The sequence below is a fragment of the Nestor notabilis genome, unplaced genomic scaffold (genome assembly GCF_000696875.1).
Source record: "Nestor notabilis isolate BGI_N333 unplaced genomic scaffold, ASM69687v1 scaffold8273, whole genome shotgun sequence".
Lineage (NCBI taxonomy): Eukaryota > Metazoa > Chordata > Aves > Psittaciformes > Psittacidae > Nestor > Nestor notabilis.
Genome location: NW_009922346.1, coordinates 43,398 through 63,772, shown reverse-complemented (window position 1 = coordinate 63,772; position 20,375 = coordinate 43,398). Strand labels below are relative to the sequence as shown.

Here is a 20,375-nt window from a genome sequence, read left to right as displayed (position 1 = left end):
TGCCTGTCTTTTCTGAAGGAGACCTCAATGCAACCTTAGCAGTAACAGGAAAAGAATCTTGTCCAAAAGTGTTGAGAAGGGATTGAATATTTTGAAGTGATTCACTGAATTGATTTCTTGACTAGGCCTGTGATTTACCAGTCTTTTTTTTAGTTTAGTATTTGAAAAATAAGATCATCTCTTATTTCTAACAGAAGCTGTTGCCTCAAGGGAAAGTATCTTAAACCTTTTCTGCCTAGGACAAACCAGCACTTTTTTGTAGTGTGTATCTATCACCAACCTTTTGCCTAAAAAATTAAACCACAAATGTTTTGTTGAAGTTAAATAAATAAAAAGGAAAAAACCAGAAGTATTGAGTTGTTCTACTTACATCATAAACCTGGGGACTTGTCAGACAGCGGGCGACCAGACCACACCAGCTGGGTAGAGTTGTGGTTAATGGAGGGCCACTGTGAGTGAGAATTGGCTTTAAATAACTGAAGTAGTTAAGGAAAACACACCAGTGCTCGAAAACCACTATTGAAAAATCAGAAGACAATTGTACATAAATGCAGTTCTGCCTTTGACCTATGTGCAGTTCAATAATTGCATATGAAACAACCATTGAAAAAATCTGCATTTGTAGACAAATAAATGAAAAACATCTCCCCAAAAAAACATTTTCCCTTTCTCTTTTCAAGGACAGTTTTGTTACTCTTACACTCCCTGCAGGGGAAACTAGCTAACTCTCTTGAAAGTTTCAAGCAGTTGCAATGTTTCCAGCTTTTGGGCTTTCTAGAGCTAAAAGGAGCAAGCAAAGGCACAAGTGCTTTAATGCTAATAGGTCTAAAGGTATTTCTGCTGTGAAGGCGGGAGCATGGTGTTGAGGTTGTGAGCTAGAGGTAACAAGGTGACACACATATGTGGCTCAACACAGGAAATAAAGAAATACTGTCCATCCAATGTTTTCAAAGCAAAGCAGCCACTTGAGCTACTAGCTGGTCACCAAACCACAGAGATGCAACCAGAGATCTTACTCTGGTAAGGCTCAAAGATGTCTCTGCAGTGCACATGCACATACCACACAGAGCCTTAAAAAGGGAAAACAGTATGGAAAGAACCATGTAACGCAGCATAGAAGAAAAGCAATGCTACCTAGCTTACATTGAGGGGGCACCAGGGTGGGAAAGGAAGGTGTCTTTGCACCTCTTTTCACATGTCTGCCCTCAGGTAAATCCTTATGTGTTCACGCTTGTACTCCAGATGGACAATCTACCTCAGGAGTCAAAAAAGGTGTCCCTGCTACAGAGCAGCATATGCTGATCTGGACTGGCACAGGAACAGAGCTCAGGAGAGTGTTAAGACTTCCAAATGTTGTTTGAAATCAGGACCACAAGGGTTTGGGTTGATGTGGGGTTTTGGGTTTTGGTTTTTTTTTGTTCTTTAAGTTGTTCTGATTATTTTAAATGTAAATATATTGCAGGTAATAACTTTCTCTCTGTGCTTAGAGTTCTAAGAATCAAGTCCACTTGTGAATAAAACAATTTCCCTGATCACCCCACAGATAGAGGTGCTTAGGGGAAAGCGTGGGTTTAATAATGGACTGTTTTACAGAGATGTATCCCTCCCTTTTAGCAGAGCCTAGCATAGCGTGTTTACTTGAGCATATAACAGCATGACTATGCTGCTGCAGAGTTGTTCCCTCCTTCCCTTCTCCAGTAACACTGGGCTGCACCCAGTCCGGGAAAGAAAGAAGCTCTTTTTGCCCTTATACTAACCTACCAGCCTCCACATTGCTTTGTGGTAGACAGGCATGCAGCCATTTGGTCATAATAAAACAAACCCAGTATAAGATATCTGGTACTTCATCAAAGTTGCAGTTTTCTTCCTGTTTAACAGTTGTGGGTGAATGGTGGGAACAGCCCATGACAATAAATGAACTCTGCATTCCACAGGAATGAAGTTCCCAGTTATCCATCCAGACAGAGCTCTGCAGGCGACAGCCAGTGTTGGAGTGCACTGCCACATGCAGCTTACTTACATACATCTTTTTCATGTTAAGTTGCCTTGCAGAGAGTGAATTTTGAGACAATCTGCTTTTCTACCCACAAACCAAGTGAATGCATCAGCAAAAAATATTTTTCCTGTGGGTATAGAGGCGACAATTCTAAAGATCATCCCTTCCATGCAATTTAAACCCACCCAGCCGATGTTTATCTGAATGCCTCCTTGCAACGGAAGTAGCAAGCTTTTACCTCTAAGATACAGTAAGACAGTTCTGCCTCTGGATGTCAGCTTCCTTTGCACAAGCTTCACAGAAACCTTGCCTAAAGATTGCTAGTCACCACTGAAAAACAAATGCACTATCAGTGTCCTTTAAGTTTCCGTGAAACAGCTAATTAAGCTGTAATTTTCACCTAGTGCTTCCCCCTCCCCTTGCTGCAGCTGCTGAGGACTGTGTTTGTGCTAGCATCAGCTGAGGGAAGTCAGCATTGCCAACTACTCCTTTTATTCATTGGGCACATCCCTTTCATAAAGGCAGGGGAAGAGGATAGCTCTGCTTCCTTCTTAAAAAGACAAAAAGAAGCAGTTAGCCAGAGCCAGATCCTTCTCTGATTTTACCACAGAGGTCTTCTTTTTGACTTCTTCTTTGACAGGGTCAGCAAAAATTGACCTCAATACACTTTGACACCACCACTCAGCTCACAGGGTTAACTTGGAATTACTAACATTTATGAATATTTAAGCTAGCACATACACTCCCTTCTGGGCTTTGGTCCAATACTACTGCATCTGAAAGCATTAGTCACAAACATTTTATCCTGAACAGGCAAGTGCCATTAGGATCCAAATGCTTTCAGCACTCCATCTGGGTTTCCCTGGGTGGGAAATCTTGATGCACAAGGCATGAAAGGAAACTACTGTCCTCCAACAGGCCAGCAATCTCTTATCAGCAATGGCCAAGACCCCAGTGAAAAGACTCACTTCTCAGATGCAAGGTGCAACAAGACAAAGGCTCTGTCTCAGGTATTTAAGTGCCCCAGAAATTACTAGGAATCAATAACTTAAACTTCATTGAACTTCTGGGTATAAGTGACCTGCCCTGGCCACAAGATTGTCTTTGCTATTTTCTACTGAGTATAAGCTGTTAAGGAGGGGCACCTATATGATATGCTGATTACGAACATGTTAAGTAGATTAAAAAAAAAAACAAAAACCCACAAGCATGAAAGACAGGACAGCTACACGAAAATTGTTCAGAAGCTTAAACAAGGCTATCTAAACTGTATAATAGCAGCTTCAGAAAGGTTTACAATACTGTATACACACACAGGTACACTTTGCTTTAACACCCATAGGAAGTTCCAGATATACTCAAGGGGATAAGCTGGATCCTAGGCAGATTTTTAGTTTCAGAGCTTCCTGTATCAGCGATGGGTTTCCCCACCACAAGTGGCCTTTCCAAGCAATGAATCGGGGCTTAGGCATGTACAGTGAACTGGAAAACAAGTTAGTGCTATGAGTATCAGTGAAGAGGAGAACAGATTAACAGAACGAATCAGAGGAGCTGAAATAGTTGATTGGCTGTGTTACTGTTTAGGATGGAACTTCAGGTCCTAGAACTGACTGGCTTCTGTCCTCCAGCAAGTGTGACGTACCATGTGTTAGAGAAAGGAAAGGTCCAACTTCCGAGTCAGTGAGTTCAAGCTTCAGTTCTGTGCCTTGAACTTGTCAAATACTTGATCTTTCTCCAGTTTGACTCTCTCAAGTGCTTAAGGCTACATACGGGGGTGTGGAAAAGAAAAAGTGAGCATTTCATGCCTTGAAGCTAAGCTGTGCTTTCAAAAGGATACTTATGGTCAAAGCTATACCATAGCCTGAAGAGCCAAGCACTTTCCTGCTTTGTCCTGTTCCTTCTTTCAGAATCTGGGCCATCCTAAAAATAAGATTAAAACACATTCAATTATTTCAGGTAGAAAAAAAACCCAAACCAAATCAAATCACACATTCCAATCATTCACATTATTGTCCAAAAAGGCCAAATTACTTCAATACTGTACTTGGACTGCAGAAGAAAGCTATTTAGACATGTTTATACTGAGAAAGTTATTTTTTCTGGAAAGACCAGAAATGACTTCAGATAGGGCAGCACTCTTCATTGCCCTCCAGTTACCTTAGCAAGTCCTCTACCAACAAGTTCCTTTGAGTCTAAAAGCTTATTGCATGGTCAAAGCAGTAACGGATATAGGAATAAGTCCAAGACTGACAAATAAGCATCACTGATGTCTCATCCCCACCTCCCTCCACAAATAAATGAACTGGAATAATCCAGACTGATCCCCATTCGTTGCTTGGTTGGCTTCCCTAACTCCAGGCCTACATGATGTTCTTTCCTTAAACCTATTACTGCCTTGGAAGAACAAGGGAATTGAAACACCTGAAACTCTAACAAACCTGATGAAATTTTTCTCTTAAGCATCACACTGAAGAGAAACATGCTTAACAGGGAATCCATATAAGATCACGATTTGATGAAGGACATGAAAATTTCTTGAGTGCTAGATCAACCTCAGAAGTGCCAGCAGTGTTAAATATAATCCCTTTACTTGCTGTGCTGCAAGTTATTCCACCAGCTGCATTTGTTTTTACTTTTGTTATTGTTTTGCTTTTTGGATGTTGGGGTTTTTTGTATTTTGGTTTTTTTCTGTGTGTATTTGGTGGTTTGAGTTTTTCTTCTTTGTTTGTTTTTGTTAAGGTTAAAAACAGGAAAGCAGATGAAGTGGGAATGCCTTGCATGAATCATCTGCCAAACTACTGAAAACAAGACAGGATTGCCCTGGGTACTTCTGATCTGCAAAAAAATCCACACTCCACCAAGAGTTAAAACTTAGTACATTTTCACTCCCTCCCCATCCCAAATGATATGGTTTTTTTAACTGTGACATGCTGCTAGTCTTGGCTTGGTGTAAGAAAGAGGAATCCAAAGAGAACTGACTAATGGACTCCATTAGGAATGCAATGCACAGCTAAAGAAGGAAATAAATGGGTACGTGCTTTATGTTTACATGGGAAAAAAGCAACAAGGTGCTTCCACCCAGACACTGAATAAGAACAGAATACCCATGTTCTGTTTCCTGTAAAGCAATTCCTCAAATACTGACAAGCTCAGTCTGCACTGGCCAAAGCCATCTTATCACAATACCACTTCCTAACCTTGAATTTATGCAATAACAGTGGCCTTCACCGTAAAATGTGTTTTGAAGCCTGGCCTTCTGGCTGCTTCCAGGTAGATATAAAACCAAGTTCACCCCTCTCAGTACCCAAACCCACTATTTCAGAATGTATTTTGTGTGCAGGACAGAGGCTTCTACAAGAACAGAGATACCTAATGCAGTTTCTGCAATGAAAGAGATGTTTCCTGAGCAAGTAATTCTTATCTGTACAACCTGTGACCAAACAAAAAAAAAAGTCTAAGCAGGAGAAACAACTAATAAGAAAGATGATCCCAAACACAGCAAATATTCCATCCATGTGTCTGTGACCAGCCTGAACACAAGCATCATACAGCCTGAGGTTTACATAGTGCAGTTCACACACTTGCACCCTAAGCACGCTGTGCATCCAAAGTAGTCTGTCTTTGCTGTCATTCAACTTCCTCTAGCAGGTTCCTGTGTAAGCAACCAGTTGTGCTACTGAACAATTAGTGTCGCTCAGTGCTCTGGGAGCATGTAAACTAACATCTGGACAGAGGAAGCCTCAGGAAATGTTGGATTGTTGTTGTGTTGTTTGGGGTCGGTTTTTTCCCCCAAACCTTTCCCTCTTCCTGTGAATTCACTCAGTTTATAGATAAGGAAAACTAAAGTTTCTGCTATGAACAACATCCTTTTGATAGTCTTGTTTGCCAATAGCATATTGCAGGGAAAAAAGAGTCAACTCTTAGGTTGCTACTTATGCATAGAAAGCTGCACTAAAGATTCACAGCAACAGTTTGCTGAATATAAATGACAATTTTCCAGTGCTTCTTTTGCCTCACACAGGCAGTAGATAGTACAGGCAAGATCCAGCTGGCTTGTGGTACAGTATGCAGGAGCTGAGATTGGATTAGTGAATTTAATCTTTGATTCTAAGCAAGTCCAAGGGCCAAAGTTTGGTATGAGTTATTGAACAGAAGCCAAGAGGATTACGTCTGAGTCAGTCTTGGGAAGAAATGTTTTTGCTGTAGCATGTTAAAAGCAAGTGTCTTGGATGGCTGGGGAAGAGGAAAGCACAATGTTAAATAGACTGTATTAGTAGATTTTGAAAAGTTTTGGATGCCTTATATTTAGATGTATACACAACATTCTGAACACCGTAGCATTACACCCAAAGCTACAGAATGTTTTTTGATGGCCGTTACTCGAATAGTATAAAGTAAAATGCATTACTGACTTGCCAGCTAGGAGAGAAAGATTCTATCCATGCACATAGCTTCTGCAGTTCTTTGTCATCTTAGATACACAATACAATCAGCCTAATAGAGAAGTTATGTAATTACTTACTCCTTGTAAGACTTGAAAGCTGTCGTTAGTAGGTGGAGGATCCTGATCTGGGTCAACCCCAACCCTAAAGAAACATTAGGAAAACAAAGCAAGTGGTGTTACTGAAGGTTGCAAATGCTGTAAGTTTGGCAGAATGCATTTTAAAAGCACTTTAGGCACGAAGCAAAGCTGCATTCAGAGAGGTTGTAAGAACAGTTTGAGGAAGAGCTGTCCATTATTCCCCTGCAGTTACATAGCTGTACACAAGGTTATTTCACTCAAGCAGCAGCTACCTGTAGATAACAGCTTTAACTCCATCTCAGCATCAACTTGAACAGCTTACCTTTGTTGCCAATTCTTTTAGGTTGGTGGCAAATGCTATTTCTGACTTAAAAGATGAACTTTGGATCACATCCTCTTCAGTGGAAAAAACTCCTCATGTCCAGCAGTAAGAAACCAGAGACTATGAATGAGCCCAGCCTAAATGCTTGACGCAGCAAATTACTCAGCTGCCAGATAGGCCTGAGAATAGCTCAAATACACAATTAAAAGAAGACACACACACACTAAGTTTTAATGCACCGTATGAAACAACAAAAACACTTCATAATCCTAATTTGCTGCAAGTTGCATTCACCTAACACAACACAGCCACAGCGGATTAACAGAAGTTTTTCCTAGTCCAGCCTCCTACCTGAGTGAGGGAGGGTTTGTTTAGTGAAATGGTGCATGATAACAGAATATGTTAATAAGAAGCTATCTACTTGCTTTGGTATATAGTTAGTGAGCATCTTATATCCTTTCACATAACACTTCTATCCAAGATGGGTATTTAATCCTTGTAATTGTGTTCAGGTTCTTCAGTTTGGGGATAGCTATTTTTTGATATTATTCTTGTCTAGTTTTAAATCCTGCTTATGCCTTAATTTCTGTGCTCTCTTGTAAAATCTAGACCTTCAACCTCAAGTGTTGAGTAAGACCGTCATTCTCAAATGTATTGTGGTTTAGTCCTACTGTGTTGCGTAATAAGTGTAGGAAAGTGTAGGCAATTAGAAAAACATATTGTCTGAAATGGCCAACTTCTTCATTTCCCCTCTCTTGGAAGGGACTGAGCTGGTTTAGTTACAATCTAGCTGTTACTTAGACTTTGTGTCAGCAATTTCTAGCCACAGTGTTTATGCAACACCCCTGAGGAACACCAGAAACCAGAAGAACCTTGCTAGTAAGGCTAGCTAATTTGTGTCCCCCAGGGACATGCACTTGCATAAGGCAAGCAGTAATTCAGACACTATTTACCTTCAGGCACAGAAAGTGGAATGGATTAAACTAAAAAGGAACACCTTCAAATAACTTCTAGGGCAGCACTTTCTAGTAGAGCAACAGAAGGAAAATAGGCATTTAACTAAGGTTTTAAGTCATCCCTGTGTACTCAACGGCCAATCCAAGGCTGTACATGACTTAATGTAGTTCAGGGAACATCCAGAAAGCAGCTCCAAGACAAACTGCAGCAGCCTCATATAGAGCAGTTCTCTTCCTTGGATTTTTCCCTCAGTCTCTTTTCTTCCGTCATCGCTTCCTTTTTTCATATACAGAGTTATCTAAACCTTTCAGCACATTTGGCCTGGGAATTCATTGGCACCAACCAGCCTCACAACTAAAAAGCTTTACCATTTTAAGGGAACACTGAAGAGAGAGATTGGGTACTCGGTTGTTACACATGCTAAAATAAAACTCCACACGCAAGAGCTCTGAAAGGTTACAAGGGCTTAGATGTTACAGGTTAGGCTACCACTAAGCCATGAAGACATGATAAGAAAGGTCTTCTGCAGATAAACTAGTTACCTAGTGAAGCCTCATGCCAAAAGCTGATAAATAACATCAGGAAACCCACTTAGTATGGCAATATATACACGATTGTGCATTCCTTTATAAACATACATAAAAATAGAAGAAAAACATTTGTGGCTTTCCAAGCTCCAGTTACACACTGGGGAGGTTCAATGCACTATGCGAGCAATCACATTCATGTTAGCTGCACAGCTGGCAATATGAACAGGGAGTTCAAGAGGCTGGTTCCAGAAGATGAACATAGCTTGCATTCCCTAAATAGTTTGAACTCACTGGCCTACCCTTTCACTTGACAGTACACAAGAAAACCAAACCATTCAGAATGCCTCAGCTTTTACTTGACTTACAAGGTTGTGCATTTGTTTTGGGGATTTTAACTGCCCTTAGGCAGAGGAAGGGAGCTTAAAGGGAAGACCAAAACAGGATGACCATTCTGTTCCGTGAATAGTCACAGTATATCTCTGGCCAGCTGTTTGGGTTCATTGTCATGCTGAAGAGGAGAAGAGAGCTTTTCTATATGAAAATGGTTCAACTTTTAGGAAAAAATTCTTACTACATACGGCATCTTCATTTCCTCTCCACCATTCTGAAAGCCCATTGCAGTAGTTGTGTGTGCACTCCTTTAGGCTGTACAGTAACAATTCAAATAAGTAACTCTTAAAAAGCAGATGTCAGATGAAGAATATGAGCAGTCTTCCAGCTGTAACGATGCATATAGATTCCAAAACTGGTGAAAGCCCCACCTATTTCCCCCACTGACATCAATTCAGTATTTGACAGATAACTTAATACTTCAGTGCAGACAGTTTGTAGTATATAAAGTTCAGGCATCTTTATTTCTGCCTTGGGAAGTGTTCTGGAATTTGTAGAAATGAGTATGTTACGGTAAAAATTGCTCCAATTTAAGTATACTTCCTCACTCCTCCCTAGTTAGTTTGTTTGGGGTTTTTTAAGTCATAAAAGTCTTTTCACACCGAGAGCTCCATAAAGCAAAAAAGGACTGCCATTGAGTCCAATACCAAAGCAATGCATTTCTGCTCTTAGCTGACTTCCTAACCTTCTTCTGGTCCTTATTCTACAACTTAAGCTAAAACTCCAGCATCACACAGAGGAGAGCAGTTACTCAGATTTGATCCCTCAAATGCTAAACCTATGTATAATTCAGTAAATTAAACAGCGTGGTAGAAAATGGTTGACATAGAAAATGTGGAATGCAAAATGGAAACTAAAAGTGTGGTAAAAAAAAAAGGAGATAGAACTACTTCAAGTTCTCCACTATGTCATTTTTAAATGTGGAACTATTTCTTCTGACACTTCAAAAGCCTTTCCAAAGCCCTGCAACACATAGATGACAAGTTACCAAAATACCAGGCTTTATTACATTCTAGCATATGTAATTACTGTGGCAGCAGCCAAGAATGACTGTAATAGATAATAGTTCTCAGATTCTCTGTACAAACAAGCATACTAAATCTCTGGCTGGGAACCTTCAACCATGACAGGAAACTTACCATTGCCTCATCCCGAAAGTTTTCTTTGCATAAATATTCTGTAGATGTAGATATATATATATATATAAAAGAAAACCACACACACACAAATACACGTGCCTCTATAGATTCCAGTTATTTATCTTCTTGTTGATTCTCTTTCTATCCACATATCACTTATAAAAGCCATCAACCGCGAAAGACTAGGATTTTGGTTTGTCTCCACTCATACTAGCAACTAGCTGTGAAACAATGTGATAACCCTCAGTTTTTAACATACATCCCCAAAGAGGCTGAGCTAAATCGTCTATGAAGTCCCTTCTAACCTGAGCAGTTGTAAGAAATAACTCCAAAGAATGCTCAAGAATACCTGTGCTATAAAGGTTCATAGGATCACATCCAGGATTCTTCAGCTTGTAATTCTTCCCAGGCCAGAGATGCTAGTTTTGATTCATCAATTACCCATACACAGAGCTAAAAGATGTCATGTTTTGTGGGGCTTTTTTTAAAGCTAAAGACATGATGTGTGATCCACGCTCTCCCAGCTCAGAAGAAGAAAACAGACTCAGAATTGAGGAACATCTCTGGCACTCTGCAGAAAAGGAGAAGCAGCAGCAGCATGCCATAGTATGAAAAAAGAACACACACTTAGTGTTATAAAGATGAAGAAAGCCAAGCATGAGGTTAATTTGGTATCAAGGAAAGCACAGTGTCACCTGAAGTACAGCCAGCGGCTTTCACTCATCTCTTCCATCGATGGAATGTGGTCACCAACTCTGGTACAGTACAAGAATGCAGTGTGAGTAACAAAATGCTCATGAGATGGTAGCTTTACAGAGCTCCGTAGCAAAACAAAGCAAACCAACAACAAAAAAGCCTAACCCAAACAAAAAGGATCAAAGCATACAAGGCTAAGAATGACAGAACAATGACAACGTGACAAAAAAAAATAAAAATTAATAACAGCAGCACTTCATGATTGAGATGTCCAGTAATATTCTTCATTTGGTCAGATTCAGGCTGGCAGAACACCTACATTCATGACAGGGTACCTCCACCAGAAAATTACATTCAATACACAGAAACAGAGCTGATCTAAGTGATCTAAGACAATTCCTACCACTTCAGACTTGCTTGTGGTCTAAAAGAGAAAAACTCATTGGAGAAAGTAATCACAGGAAGCTATGCGTATATGAAAAAGGTCAACAATAGCCATCAACAACTGCCTAGTTTCAGAGCAGTCCAAAACAACTGGTAATACGTACTAAATCACTCAATTTTTTTAAAAACTGTTTAATGACTGGCTAACAATCTTTAGCAACATTGATCTCCAGCCATAGCAGAGTGTGTTTTAACTCTGCTTTGCCTTTTTCAGTTGTACTTTAAAGCAAAACACCAGTGAAAGAATGTTTGGTTTCTAATAATTTCCACGTGAATTCCTTAGCAGCTTGTGGGGGCTTTTTTCCCATTATTTTTCCATGAAGGCGTACTACATGAACTATGTGGAATAAAAGCCCAGATGATCAGAAATCCACAGAGGCCTTGCTTTACAAAGAGCAGGTGTACACACCCTGACTGCAGGCTGACATCTTAATGAACCAAATATTTAAGGCCATAGCTTGTGCTATGAAGAGCATGCACTCCTCTAATCCTTGAAGGGCTGAGCCAAAGACTTTGAATAGATTTGTTTTGAATTCCTGGTTCAATAGCTCTTCTCCCATACCAACATACACTCCAGGTCAGAACACTCTGCTCCGAAAGGCCAACACCGAGACGCCTCTGTGTGTGCAGCATAACCTAAAATTAAGAACTGCCCAATAACTTCCCTCCGGCAACTTCTCTCTCATTGCTGTATCTTTGCCAAGTCACTACACTGAAGTTTTCCCAGATGTCTATAATGAGCACAGCATTTTTGGAAAAATTTAGCTATTTTGGAAGAGTTCAACGTTTTCTCGGAAGATGGCTGAGGAAGAAGAGAATTCCCACCACCATGATAAAAAAATAAATAACAATTAAAGCCCAATCACTAAAACAACCCTGGAATTAGGAAATGTCATTTCAGGTTGGTTTTAGATATTTCTTTACCTAACAAAGATAAGGACTCCTGAAACTGCCTGCTAAGGCTTGCCAAAGCTTGCCAGTCAAACCCATACCACCCATGTGCTCCTAGATCTACCTCAGTCCAGCTCCTACAGGGTGTTGGCCTTCCCCACACATTTTCTCCCTGGTGTGAATTGCAATGTTTCAGAGCACAAGAACAGACATAAGGAAGCATCTCCCATGCTTACTTCCAGATATCCAAAACAGGTTACCAAGGGAAAGACCCACAGTGTTGAGGCTGGAGTCTTGGAGGCTGCACTGCACCTCCATCATGAGAGATTCAGGGCTGATGATGAGACGCTAGAGATTGGGAAAGAATGAGGAAGATGGGAGAAACTAGACAGGGAAAGACAACTGGAGGGAGCAGAAAAAGATACTGTGAAAGGAAAAAGCCCACAACAAGGCAAGGAACAGAACTATGTCTGTGCATCTGCCCTTCAAGGGTAGCAGAAAGCAGCTAAAATAAGGCTAAAATAAGTGAAGGATCTAAGCTGTAGAATAACAGAAACAGGCTGCAAAATAGAAGGATGTAACCTCTTATCAGACATCCCCCACTCCAGTCTGAAATGTAACACACAGGGCTGGATCTCAACATCAATACTCGCTTCCTGCCATTGCAGCACACTGAGGCATGGTATTTAAGAAATGCACATTTTATTGTTGGACCACCCTGGGTAAGATAATGGAGTATAACCTGAGATTGCCACCAAGCTGTCAGTTTTACAACTATCCCAGATAACTGAGTAGTTCACATAGCAGCTATGTGAGAGTTAGTGTTTCCAGATTTCTTTTTCGGCTTGCTCATTTAAAGGGAAATAAAATAAAATAAATCACTAAATAGAAAGCTCTTAAAAAATTGTATTTGCAAAGTCAGACATATGGTAGTAAATGTCTAAGCTGACATTGTCTGTGTAACCTTTAGCTTTTATGGTAGAAAGATACCTAAAATATTTTACATTGAAAGATAGAATCCTTTAAGATTTAGTAAAAGATTGCTAAACATAACTGAAATTACTTCATTAAAATAAGCATGAACTTCCTCACTTGAAGCAGATTGTGAAGGAGAGGAAGGCATTAATCTACGTGTTGCTTCATTCAACATAAAAAGAACGAGGTCAATAACCTCTAGTGAAAAATGGAAAAAACATTGTTTTGCAACACAAATGGTAGGAGTTCCCTTTTTTCCCTGTGACAGATAAATGAAATGATAAGTCAGCTACTTTTCTGAAAAGAGGATCTTTGCCAGTGGTTTTGATTTACGGGGCTCTTGAGTTTTCCGAGACAGTTAAAATTTCAGGCAGGAAATTGCTTCTTTTCTTTTCCTTTTAAGCCTCAAAGGATAAGAATGTATTTTTAATATCCAAGTCTTGCGTTAGTTTCTAAGGAAAAAAAAGTAAATCTAATACTAGAGAAGTCTAACTGTTTACCATTCACATGCTTGGATACATCCCACTGATAGACAGCCAAGAAATTCAAAACACATGACATCAGGGCTTTAACTCCAGTTTCTGGTGTTAATTTTTAACTTGCTCAGCATCAAGTGGCAGAAACCAAAAGCATTTAAAGATCCCATTATTTTTTACTCAGATTTTGCTGTCATGACTTCACTTTCCCAAATAGTCAAGCAGCAAACTTAAGTCTCTGCTACAAACCATAGGTTCTCTCCTTAGCCGTACATTTAAGCCTAGTCAACAGACCCTGGTACACTGGTGACATACTCCTACCTGGAAAGATTTGTGCTCTTCTGATTACTTGAGACGTTCAGAACAAATTAAGGGAAGCAGAGGGTATTTTTGCTTATTTTCCTCCTGACACTGCTTTTTACTTTACCAAAAGTTTATTTTCATGTTAGCCTCTTGCAATCCAACGTAATGGCAAGTGCCAAGGCTCAGGAAGCATCCAGGCCACCCCAGGGACAAGTCACCTACTGCACGCACAGCCTCTGGGCTGCATCAGCACTATACACTGTGCTGCTGAGGGGGCACTGGGACAGCATCTAACCTTCATCTCCTCCTGCCTGCCTCCTCCACTGCGTAGAAAGGGACAGAAAAAGAGAAAAGCAGCATATTTCTAAAATTCAGCTGGGAACTAATGTGTCCCTTTCTTAAACGTGTAAGGCCAGACAGGACTTCTTACTTTTCGGCAGGAAGGGCTCTATTTCAGAGGGTACTTCAGCACCAAGTTTCTAACACTCGATCGGCTGCACACGGCTGCCACCTCCTGGCACAAATCTAATTTCGTGTGATCTCAGAAGGTGCAGTCTCCATCATCAACAGAGCAGCGCTTATCAAGGCAGCTGTAGACATACCCATGCAGTTCTCTAAAATACTTCCTATGTAAAGTTCCCTTGTTTACATGATATCCTTCCAGTAATAAGGAAGGTAACCATTTATTTTGTCAACGATGCCAGACAAATGACAGTTAAAATTACTGTTTACTAGCAAGGGTGGGTAAATCTCCCAAAAAGCTACAGCTAAACACTCAACTGCCATTTGGCAGCTACATGTCTAGGAATGGTATCACATACTTTCTAATCGTTCTGCCTCGTTGGCCACATTAATGATTTTTGCAAGCATAGCCTACCCAAACAACAGGGGTGGAACAGATAAGGTGTTAGCCATTTCTCCCTTCAGGAGCAACTCATCAGCCCAGCTCATGGAGTCTTATTACTGAACCAAATTAGTCCTGCTAAAGAAGAGCATATTCTAGGATGCTTCCACAAACTGCTTCCTAGACTCAATGGTGAGGGAGAGGGGAAATCTGCTACCTCAGAACTATTTTCCAGTTCTGAAAGTTCTCTACCAGGAGCTGGGCCACAGGCTAGAATTTAGTCCTGTCCTATCACCGATGACTGGAGGAGCCCTGTGGCAGAGGTAACAGTTGACTGCACTCAGAAGCTGTCTTTTGATACAGGTAGGCCAAACATAATTATTCACTTAGCTGGTCAGCAGCATATCCCATCCCATCCCTTGCTGGATGACAAGGTTTGAAGGAAATACCCAGCTATGCTCCCTAACAAAAGAGGTGCAGGCATCAGGACAGAAGGCTCAGGATGCCAGCACCTACAATGAGAGCTGTTAGAGTCAGTTTTATTGACCTGGTTGTATCAAGGTCACTTTGGAAGGTGCTTTATAATCCACTCAGATGGAGATCAGACAACAGATATCCTCATATCGGCCATTGCAGTGGCTACAGAAAGCTCTTGGCTGACTTTGTTCAACCATTGCAAGCAGACTGCAGTGTTCTTACCTGTGTACTGCTGTCCAGAGCTCATCTCCTGCTCCCTTGTACCCCATGCCTCAGGCTGTGCACGCTGCCAGTTACGCAGGCACTGTGCCTGCCCTGCTTGCAGAGCTGTATTAGTACATTTGCTCCTTATATACCACCACTGTGCAGAAATCTCCTTCTGGTGTCAGAGATGTCAAATGGAAAGCTGCACATGGCATCTATGCCAGGTACTTTAAGTCATTGCACAGCTCTTGTGTGTAACAGGAACAGAAACCAGTCAGGCTGGACTTCAAAATATCATTAGGATGTGGAATCTCACAATTATTAATGATATAACTCCACTGGAATTGGTTTTGTTGTTGACCTCACACCATGAGGTCATGGTATTACCTGTTGTTAGCGATATGACCTTCAGAGAGCCTGACTACACAGAAGCGATGCTTCTTTCTGCTGTGCTAGCCAAACATCTGCAACTTGCATTTAAGGGCAGTTTTAAAAGGCAGAAATGGATTCATTTAGCACCAAAAAAAGAAACCGTGATTTCCCAACGTTTGCTGATAGTCAGAGCTGAGATACTGTGAATCACTGCCGAAATGCCTGTCTTCAACTGGAAGCATGCTACCTTCAGCAAGAAGAGTTCATATGCATTTCCTAGAGTCCTATCCATTTTCTTCTTTTTGCCAACCTAGAAACAACTTGCTACCTATTGGCACAAGCAGTTCACTCAAGTTTTCCAAAAGCAGCACCAGTCGTCAAGAATAATAGGTTCTTCCAGAGACTGACACTGATTTTACCTACAAATTGTTTTTTCCTGTCTTATCACAAGACAATGGAATACAAATTCTGGTTAGCACAATTAGAAAACAAAATAAGCTTTCAAGTACCAAAGAGCACAAATAATTAACATATGAAAAACACACAGAAGAGTTCTTGCAGCGTGTATTGTTTTAATTTCACTCTATTTACCTTTGCCCCCCACAACTGCCAACACTTTCACAGAATGATAATATATGTGATCTTTAACAATGATTGATTTGTGATTCTTTAGCAGTTCTGTTGATAAGTATCCTCAAACATGAATGTACTTGCAGCCTGAATGTACCAACTGTTGGCCAGGATTTACAAATGTCTATAATCTCACTATTTACCATTTTCACAGGTCTCCTCAAAGCAGGAGGAAACATGCCCATAAGACTAGCAGAATCCCATTTATCCCAGTTTTTTAGATAACATCACATTTGTTTGGATATACGTTTAAAGTGCATTCAGTTTAGCACCACCCACTAAAGACTCAACTTAAACATAATAGGGCCATTATCAAGGGAAATGTCTTAAGTATAATAGGAAGAGAAGTCTATACAGGACTAGACAGATTAATTCTGTCTTTTCAGTATAGGGGCTGCCATATCAGGCAACACTATTCCATATACCTCTGAGCTGACAAGGACCTAGATACCTGCTTGCAGAGCATAAGAGATCTTTAGGCTGAGGCCCAAGAGCATCATTACATTTTATTCCCCAGCCTGCACTAACACCTTCCTCTATAGAACATACTGTTCTAAACACCTAGAACGGCTCTAGCAAGCATCAAACAAGTTCTGTAGAACTATGCTCAATTAGCACAGTAGCCACCTGAAAAGTGAAATTTCCCTAGCACAGAGTTTCATACTGACCTGATGTTCAGCCATGAGAGCATGGGAGTTGTACCTCCACCAACAATCCACACAGTGAAAAAGACGATGAGGAGAGTTGTTGAGAACATCATTTGATGTGAGTAGGTAGCAGTATCTCGTATGGCCAAAGCAAATGCCATGGCTCCCCTGAGACCTATGCAAAAGAATGAAATAGCAGGGCTTCAGTAGTGCAACCACACCTATTTATAACAGCATCTTTCCTTGCTCCCTCCCTGCTACACAGGCACAGCGACAGGCAGAAAGCACTAGGCCCTGGCAAGTTTTAATTCCCACAGGTTCTCTGATAAATTATGCTTTGGGATGATCTAGAACATAATTTCCCCTGGTAGTTTTCTGTAGCTTATAGAATTCGCAAGTGCTAAGAAAAGGTGCAAATATTTCCAGAAACTAACAGGAGAGAAATGCATAAACAAACAAGTTGAGGACAACAGGAAAACAAGTTATGGAAATCAAGCAGCTCCCCAGATCCAAATGGAAATGCACATTTTTCCAGATTCCATAACTGAATCATGAATTCTTGATATGAAGTTGTTACCAGCTGGAAAAATATTCCAGTTAGTAACATGTTCAGATGGAGACTATATTCCTCTTCCTTCCTCCCAGCCGCTGACTACGAAGCTCCATCAGCAAGGACAAGCCATGACATTTGGCCACCTGCAGAGTTCTTAAGAGGGGTAAATCACAGGATGGTTAAGATTGGAAGGGACTTCTAGAGGTCATCTAGTCCAATTTCCCTGCTCAAACAGGGTCATCTGGAGTAGGTTGCCCAGGACCATGTCCCGATGGCTTTTGAATATCTCCAAGGATAAGAGATGCCACAGCTTCTCTGGGCAACCTGTGCCAGTGCTTGGATACAGTAAGAAGTGTTTCCTGATGTTCAGAGGGAACCTACTGTATTTCAGTTTGTGCACTTTGTCTCTGGTCCTGTGACTAGGCACCACTGGAAATAGCCTGGATCTATCTTCTTTACATCCCCCTCATGTAGAGAGGCATCCCTGGCACTTCTTGAGGATGCACATGTTTAGACACACAGGCACACACTCCATGATTTGCTTTAAATTACAAACTTGGAAAGTTATCTGTGTGACAGAAATTGTAAGGGAGTTTGAGTCCAATACTTTGCTTTCTCCCAACTATGTGGGAGAGGGCACCCAAAAATACACCTTGATTTTCTCGGCAGATGCACAATATTTACAACATCTCAGCTAGAAATAACCTTTTGGAAGAGATACATCCCAATTCCCCCATCCCCTTCAGATGTATTTCAAAATGAAAAATACTCTGTTCCCAACATGAGGTGACTGTTTGCTGCCAGCAGCAAACATTTTGAGATGTCACTCTTCCCAGACATGACACACTTTCTGCAAAGGTTGAAAGATACCTGATGAGATGCTGCAACAACCAGTCAGGGTCTATTCAGGAGTAGAATGGATGTGGATTATAAAAGCAGAAGGTGGTACCATAAATTCCTTTTGAGTTAAAAGTAAGACTTTTTGCTTTACCAAACATTTTTGATTTACCTGAAAACATCATCATGTGCTGAAAGTTCCAGCTGATCTTATGCCTTCTGCCCAGATTCAACAAGAAGGAGAGAGGGTAGATATGTGCAGCTCTGCCAAAAAAGATTGCAATCTGTTCACAGTTGAGGGTTAAGGATTTCACTTTCCAGAGGAACGCGCTCTTGGGTACCTGGCTCTAACATAAAGCTCCTGTTTTAGTGAGAGGTTTACAGCATGATATCAAAAGTTCTTGTTATCTCTATCTATATAAAACAGACTTTTACCGACTATGTGCACACATAGCTCATGGCACAGAAAGCAATTTTTAATATAACCAAGTTATTTTAATTCACAGTGAAATTACACTTATTAAAATTAACAGTTCTAGAAATGAAGAATTTCCTTAAAAAATAATAATAATAAAAAAACCCCCACCACACATAACCAAATGGTGGTGGTGATAGTTGTTATGTGTTTCAGACCAACAGAAATGCAGGCCTATGTACAGAAACCAACAGAAGCCCAGAAAGTGACCACTCCATTATGGCTCCTGCAGACACAAAAACTCCTACTGAGTTGCAAGCACTTAAAAATACAGTTACTAAGATGATAAATCCAAAACCCACTTGTTAGCACTAGAATTAAGTTTAAAAGACTAGTAAAGAGTATTACAGAAATTCATGGTAGTAAACTCCATGTCCTTTCTGTGGTGTAAAACATCCAATGGTTCCAATAGAGAAACAGAAAGTTTAGTACACCCTCTACTGTCTAAGGAACACTTTGGGGTAAACTAGAGTGATAGGCTGAAATACAATAAAACACCAACACAACTAGAAGACAAACAAACACTGATCATTTGCTGCAGGGACAGCAACATTAGAAGAATGAAACAACATTTTTGTGGAAGAGAAAGAAAACCATATATAAGAGCTATAGACACCACTGTGTTGCTGCCATAACTAAAGCAAATTAATACTACTGGCAGCAGGAAGTTGTGTCTCCAGGAAAATAAGATGTTTATTATTACTTTGTACAAAAAGCTTAATGTAATCATTCTAAACAACTTTTATAGCAGTACTTTTGCGTGCTGCAGACATAAGACATCAGAAGCCGTCATGACCCATGTATGCAGGAACAATAGCTAGTATTCTGTCGATGACACTGAAGCTTTAACACTGTCCAACTTTTCTCTTTCAACAGCTAACAATGGCTCTGCATTTCACACCTGCAAGGTGTGAACTCATAAGGGACAGTAGCTGTTGAGGCAAAAAGTGAGTGCTAGTACAGCTGATCTCCTCACAAAGGTAGAAAAACACTCAAGAGGTAACAGAGGTTGAGCAGAGTGGTAGAAAAAGATGTGGAAAATGTAATAAAAGGTAGGTGGGTAGGAAGAGAAAGTAACAAAACGAATACTGAAATCAAACCCAAGACTGATAGTGTAACCTGAGAGAGGATGGAAGACCACAGCAAAGATGAAAAATTCCAATGGTTAGCGTACCAGATGCAACTCTTCTGCTCATGTGTCTCCAGTGGCTGCAGGGTTCTGGAGCACTTTTTAGGTCAGAAGAACAGGCATGAGGAGACACAGGAGGACATTTATTACTGCTGCAGAAAAAAAGTGGCCAAAGGAAAATAAAGACAAATCAGATAAATTCGCAGAAGCAGTAGAGAGAGATGAGAAAATAGTAGAGAGAAGGAGAGAAAAGTAGTGCATTTCGCATTAGGCCATCTTTATATGTCCTTTCACTGAGTTTTATCTCTGCAGCAGGCAGAGAAAAACCAAAACTGGAAAACCAGCTCCCATTGCTTCATGCACATTTTTAACCGCTCTGAAATTTCAAGCAGCCAGAAATACAGTGAAAAAATAGTTACATAAGGCTTTTCTACAGGGGCAGCATGCAGAGAGCAATCTAGTGATTCCAAGCTTACATGAGTGCAACTATACTACAAAAGTGTTCAGTTCCACGAAATAATAGTCATGTATCAGTCAGCCAGGGACAATGGGAACTGGATACCCAG

The 20,375-nt window shown here is 40.6% G+C and overlaps 1 protein-coding gene across 1 annotated transcript in view; it reads right to left on the bottom strand.

The window, feature by feature from the left end:
* Nucleotides 1-370: 370 nt before the first annotated feature.
* Nucleotides 371-20,375, bottom strand: part of SLC9A7 (solute carrier family 9, subfamily A (NHE7, cation proton antiporter 7), member 7) — a gene marked incomplete at both ends in the record, with an annotated part of 31,222 nt that continues 11,217 nt past the window's right edge. Inside the window, 5 exons of the mRNA XM_010011571.1 lie at nucleotides 371-476; nucleotides 3,834-3,916; nucleotides 6,519-6,582; nucleotides 16,837-16,990; nucleotides 18,378-18,489. Of these exons, the coding sequence (XP_010009873.1) occupies nucleotides 371-476; nucleotides 3,834-3,916; nucleotides 6,519-6,582; nucleotides 16,837-16,990; nucleotides 18,378-18,489 (519 nt within the window). The remainder of the gene's footprint in view (nucleotides 477-3,833; nucleotides 3,917-6,518; nucleotides 6,583-16,836; nucleotides 16,991-18,377; nucleotides 18,490-20,375) is intronic.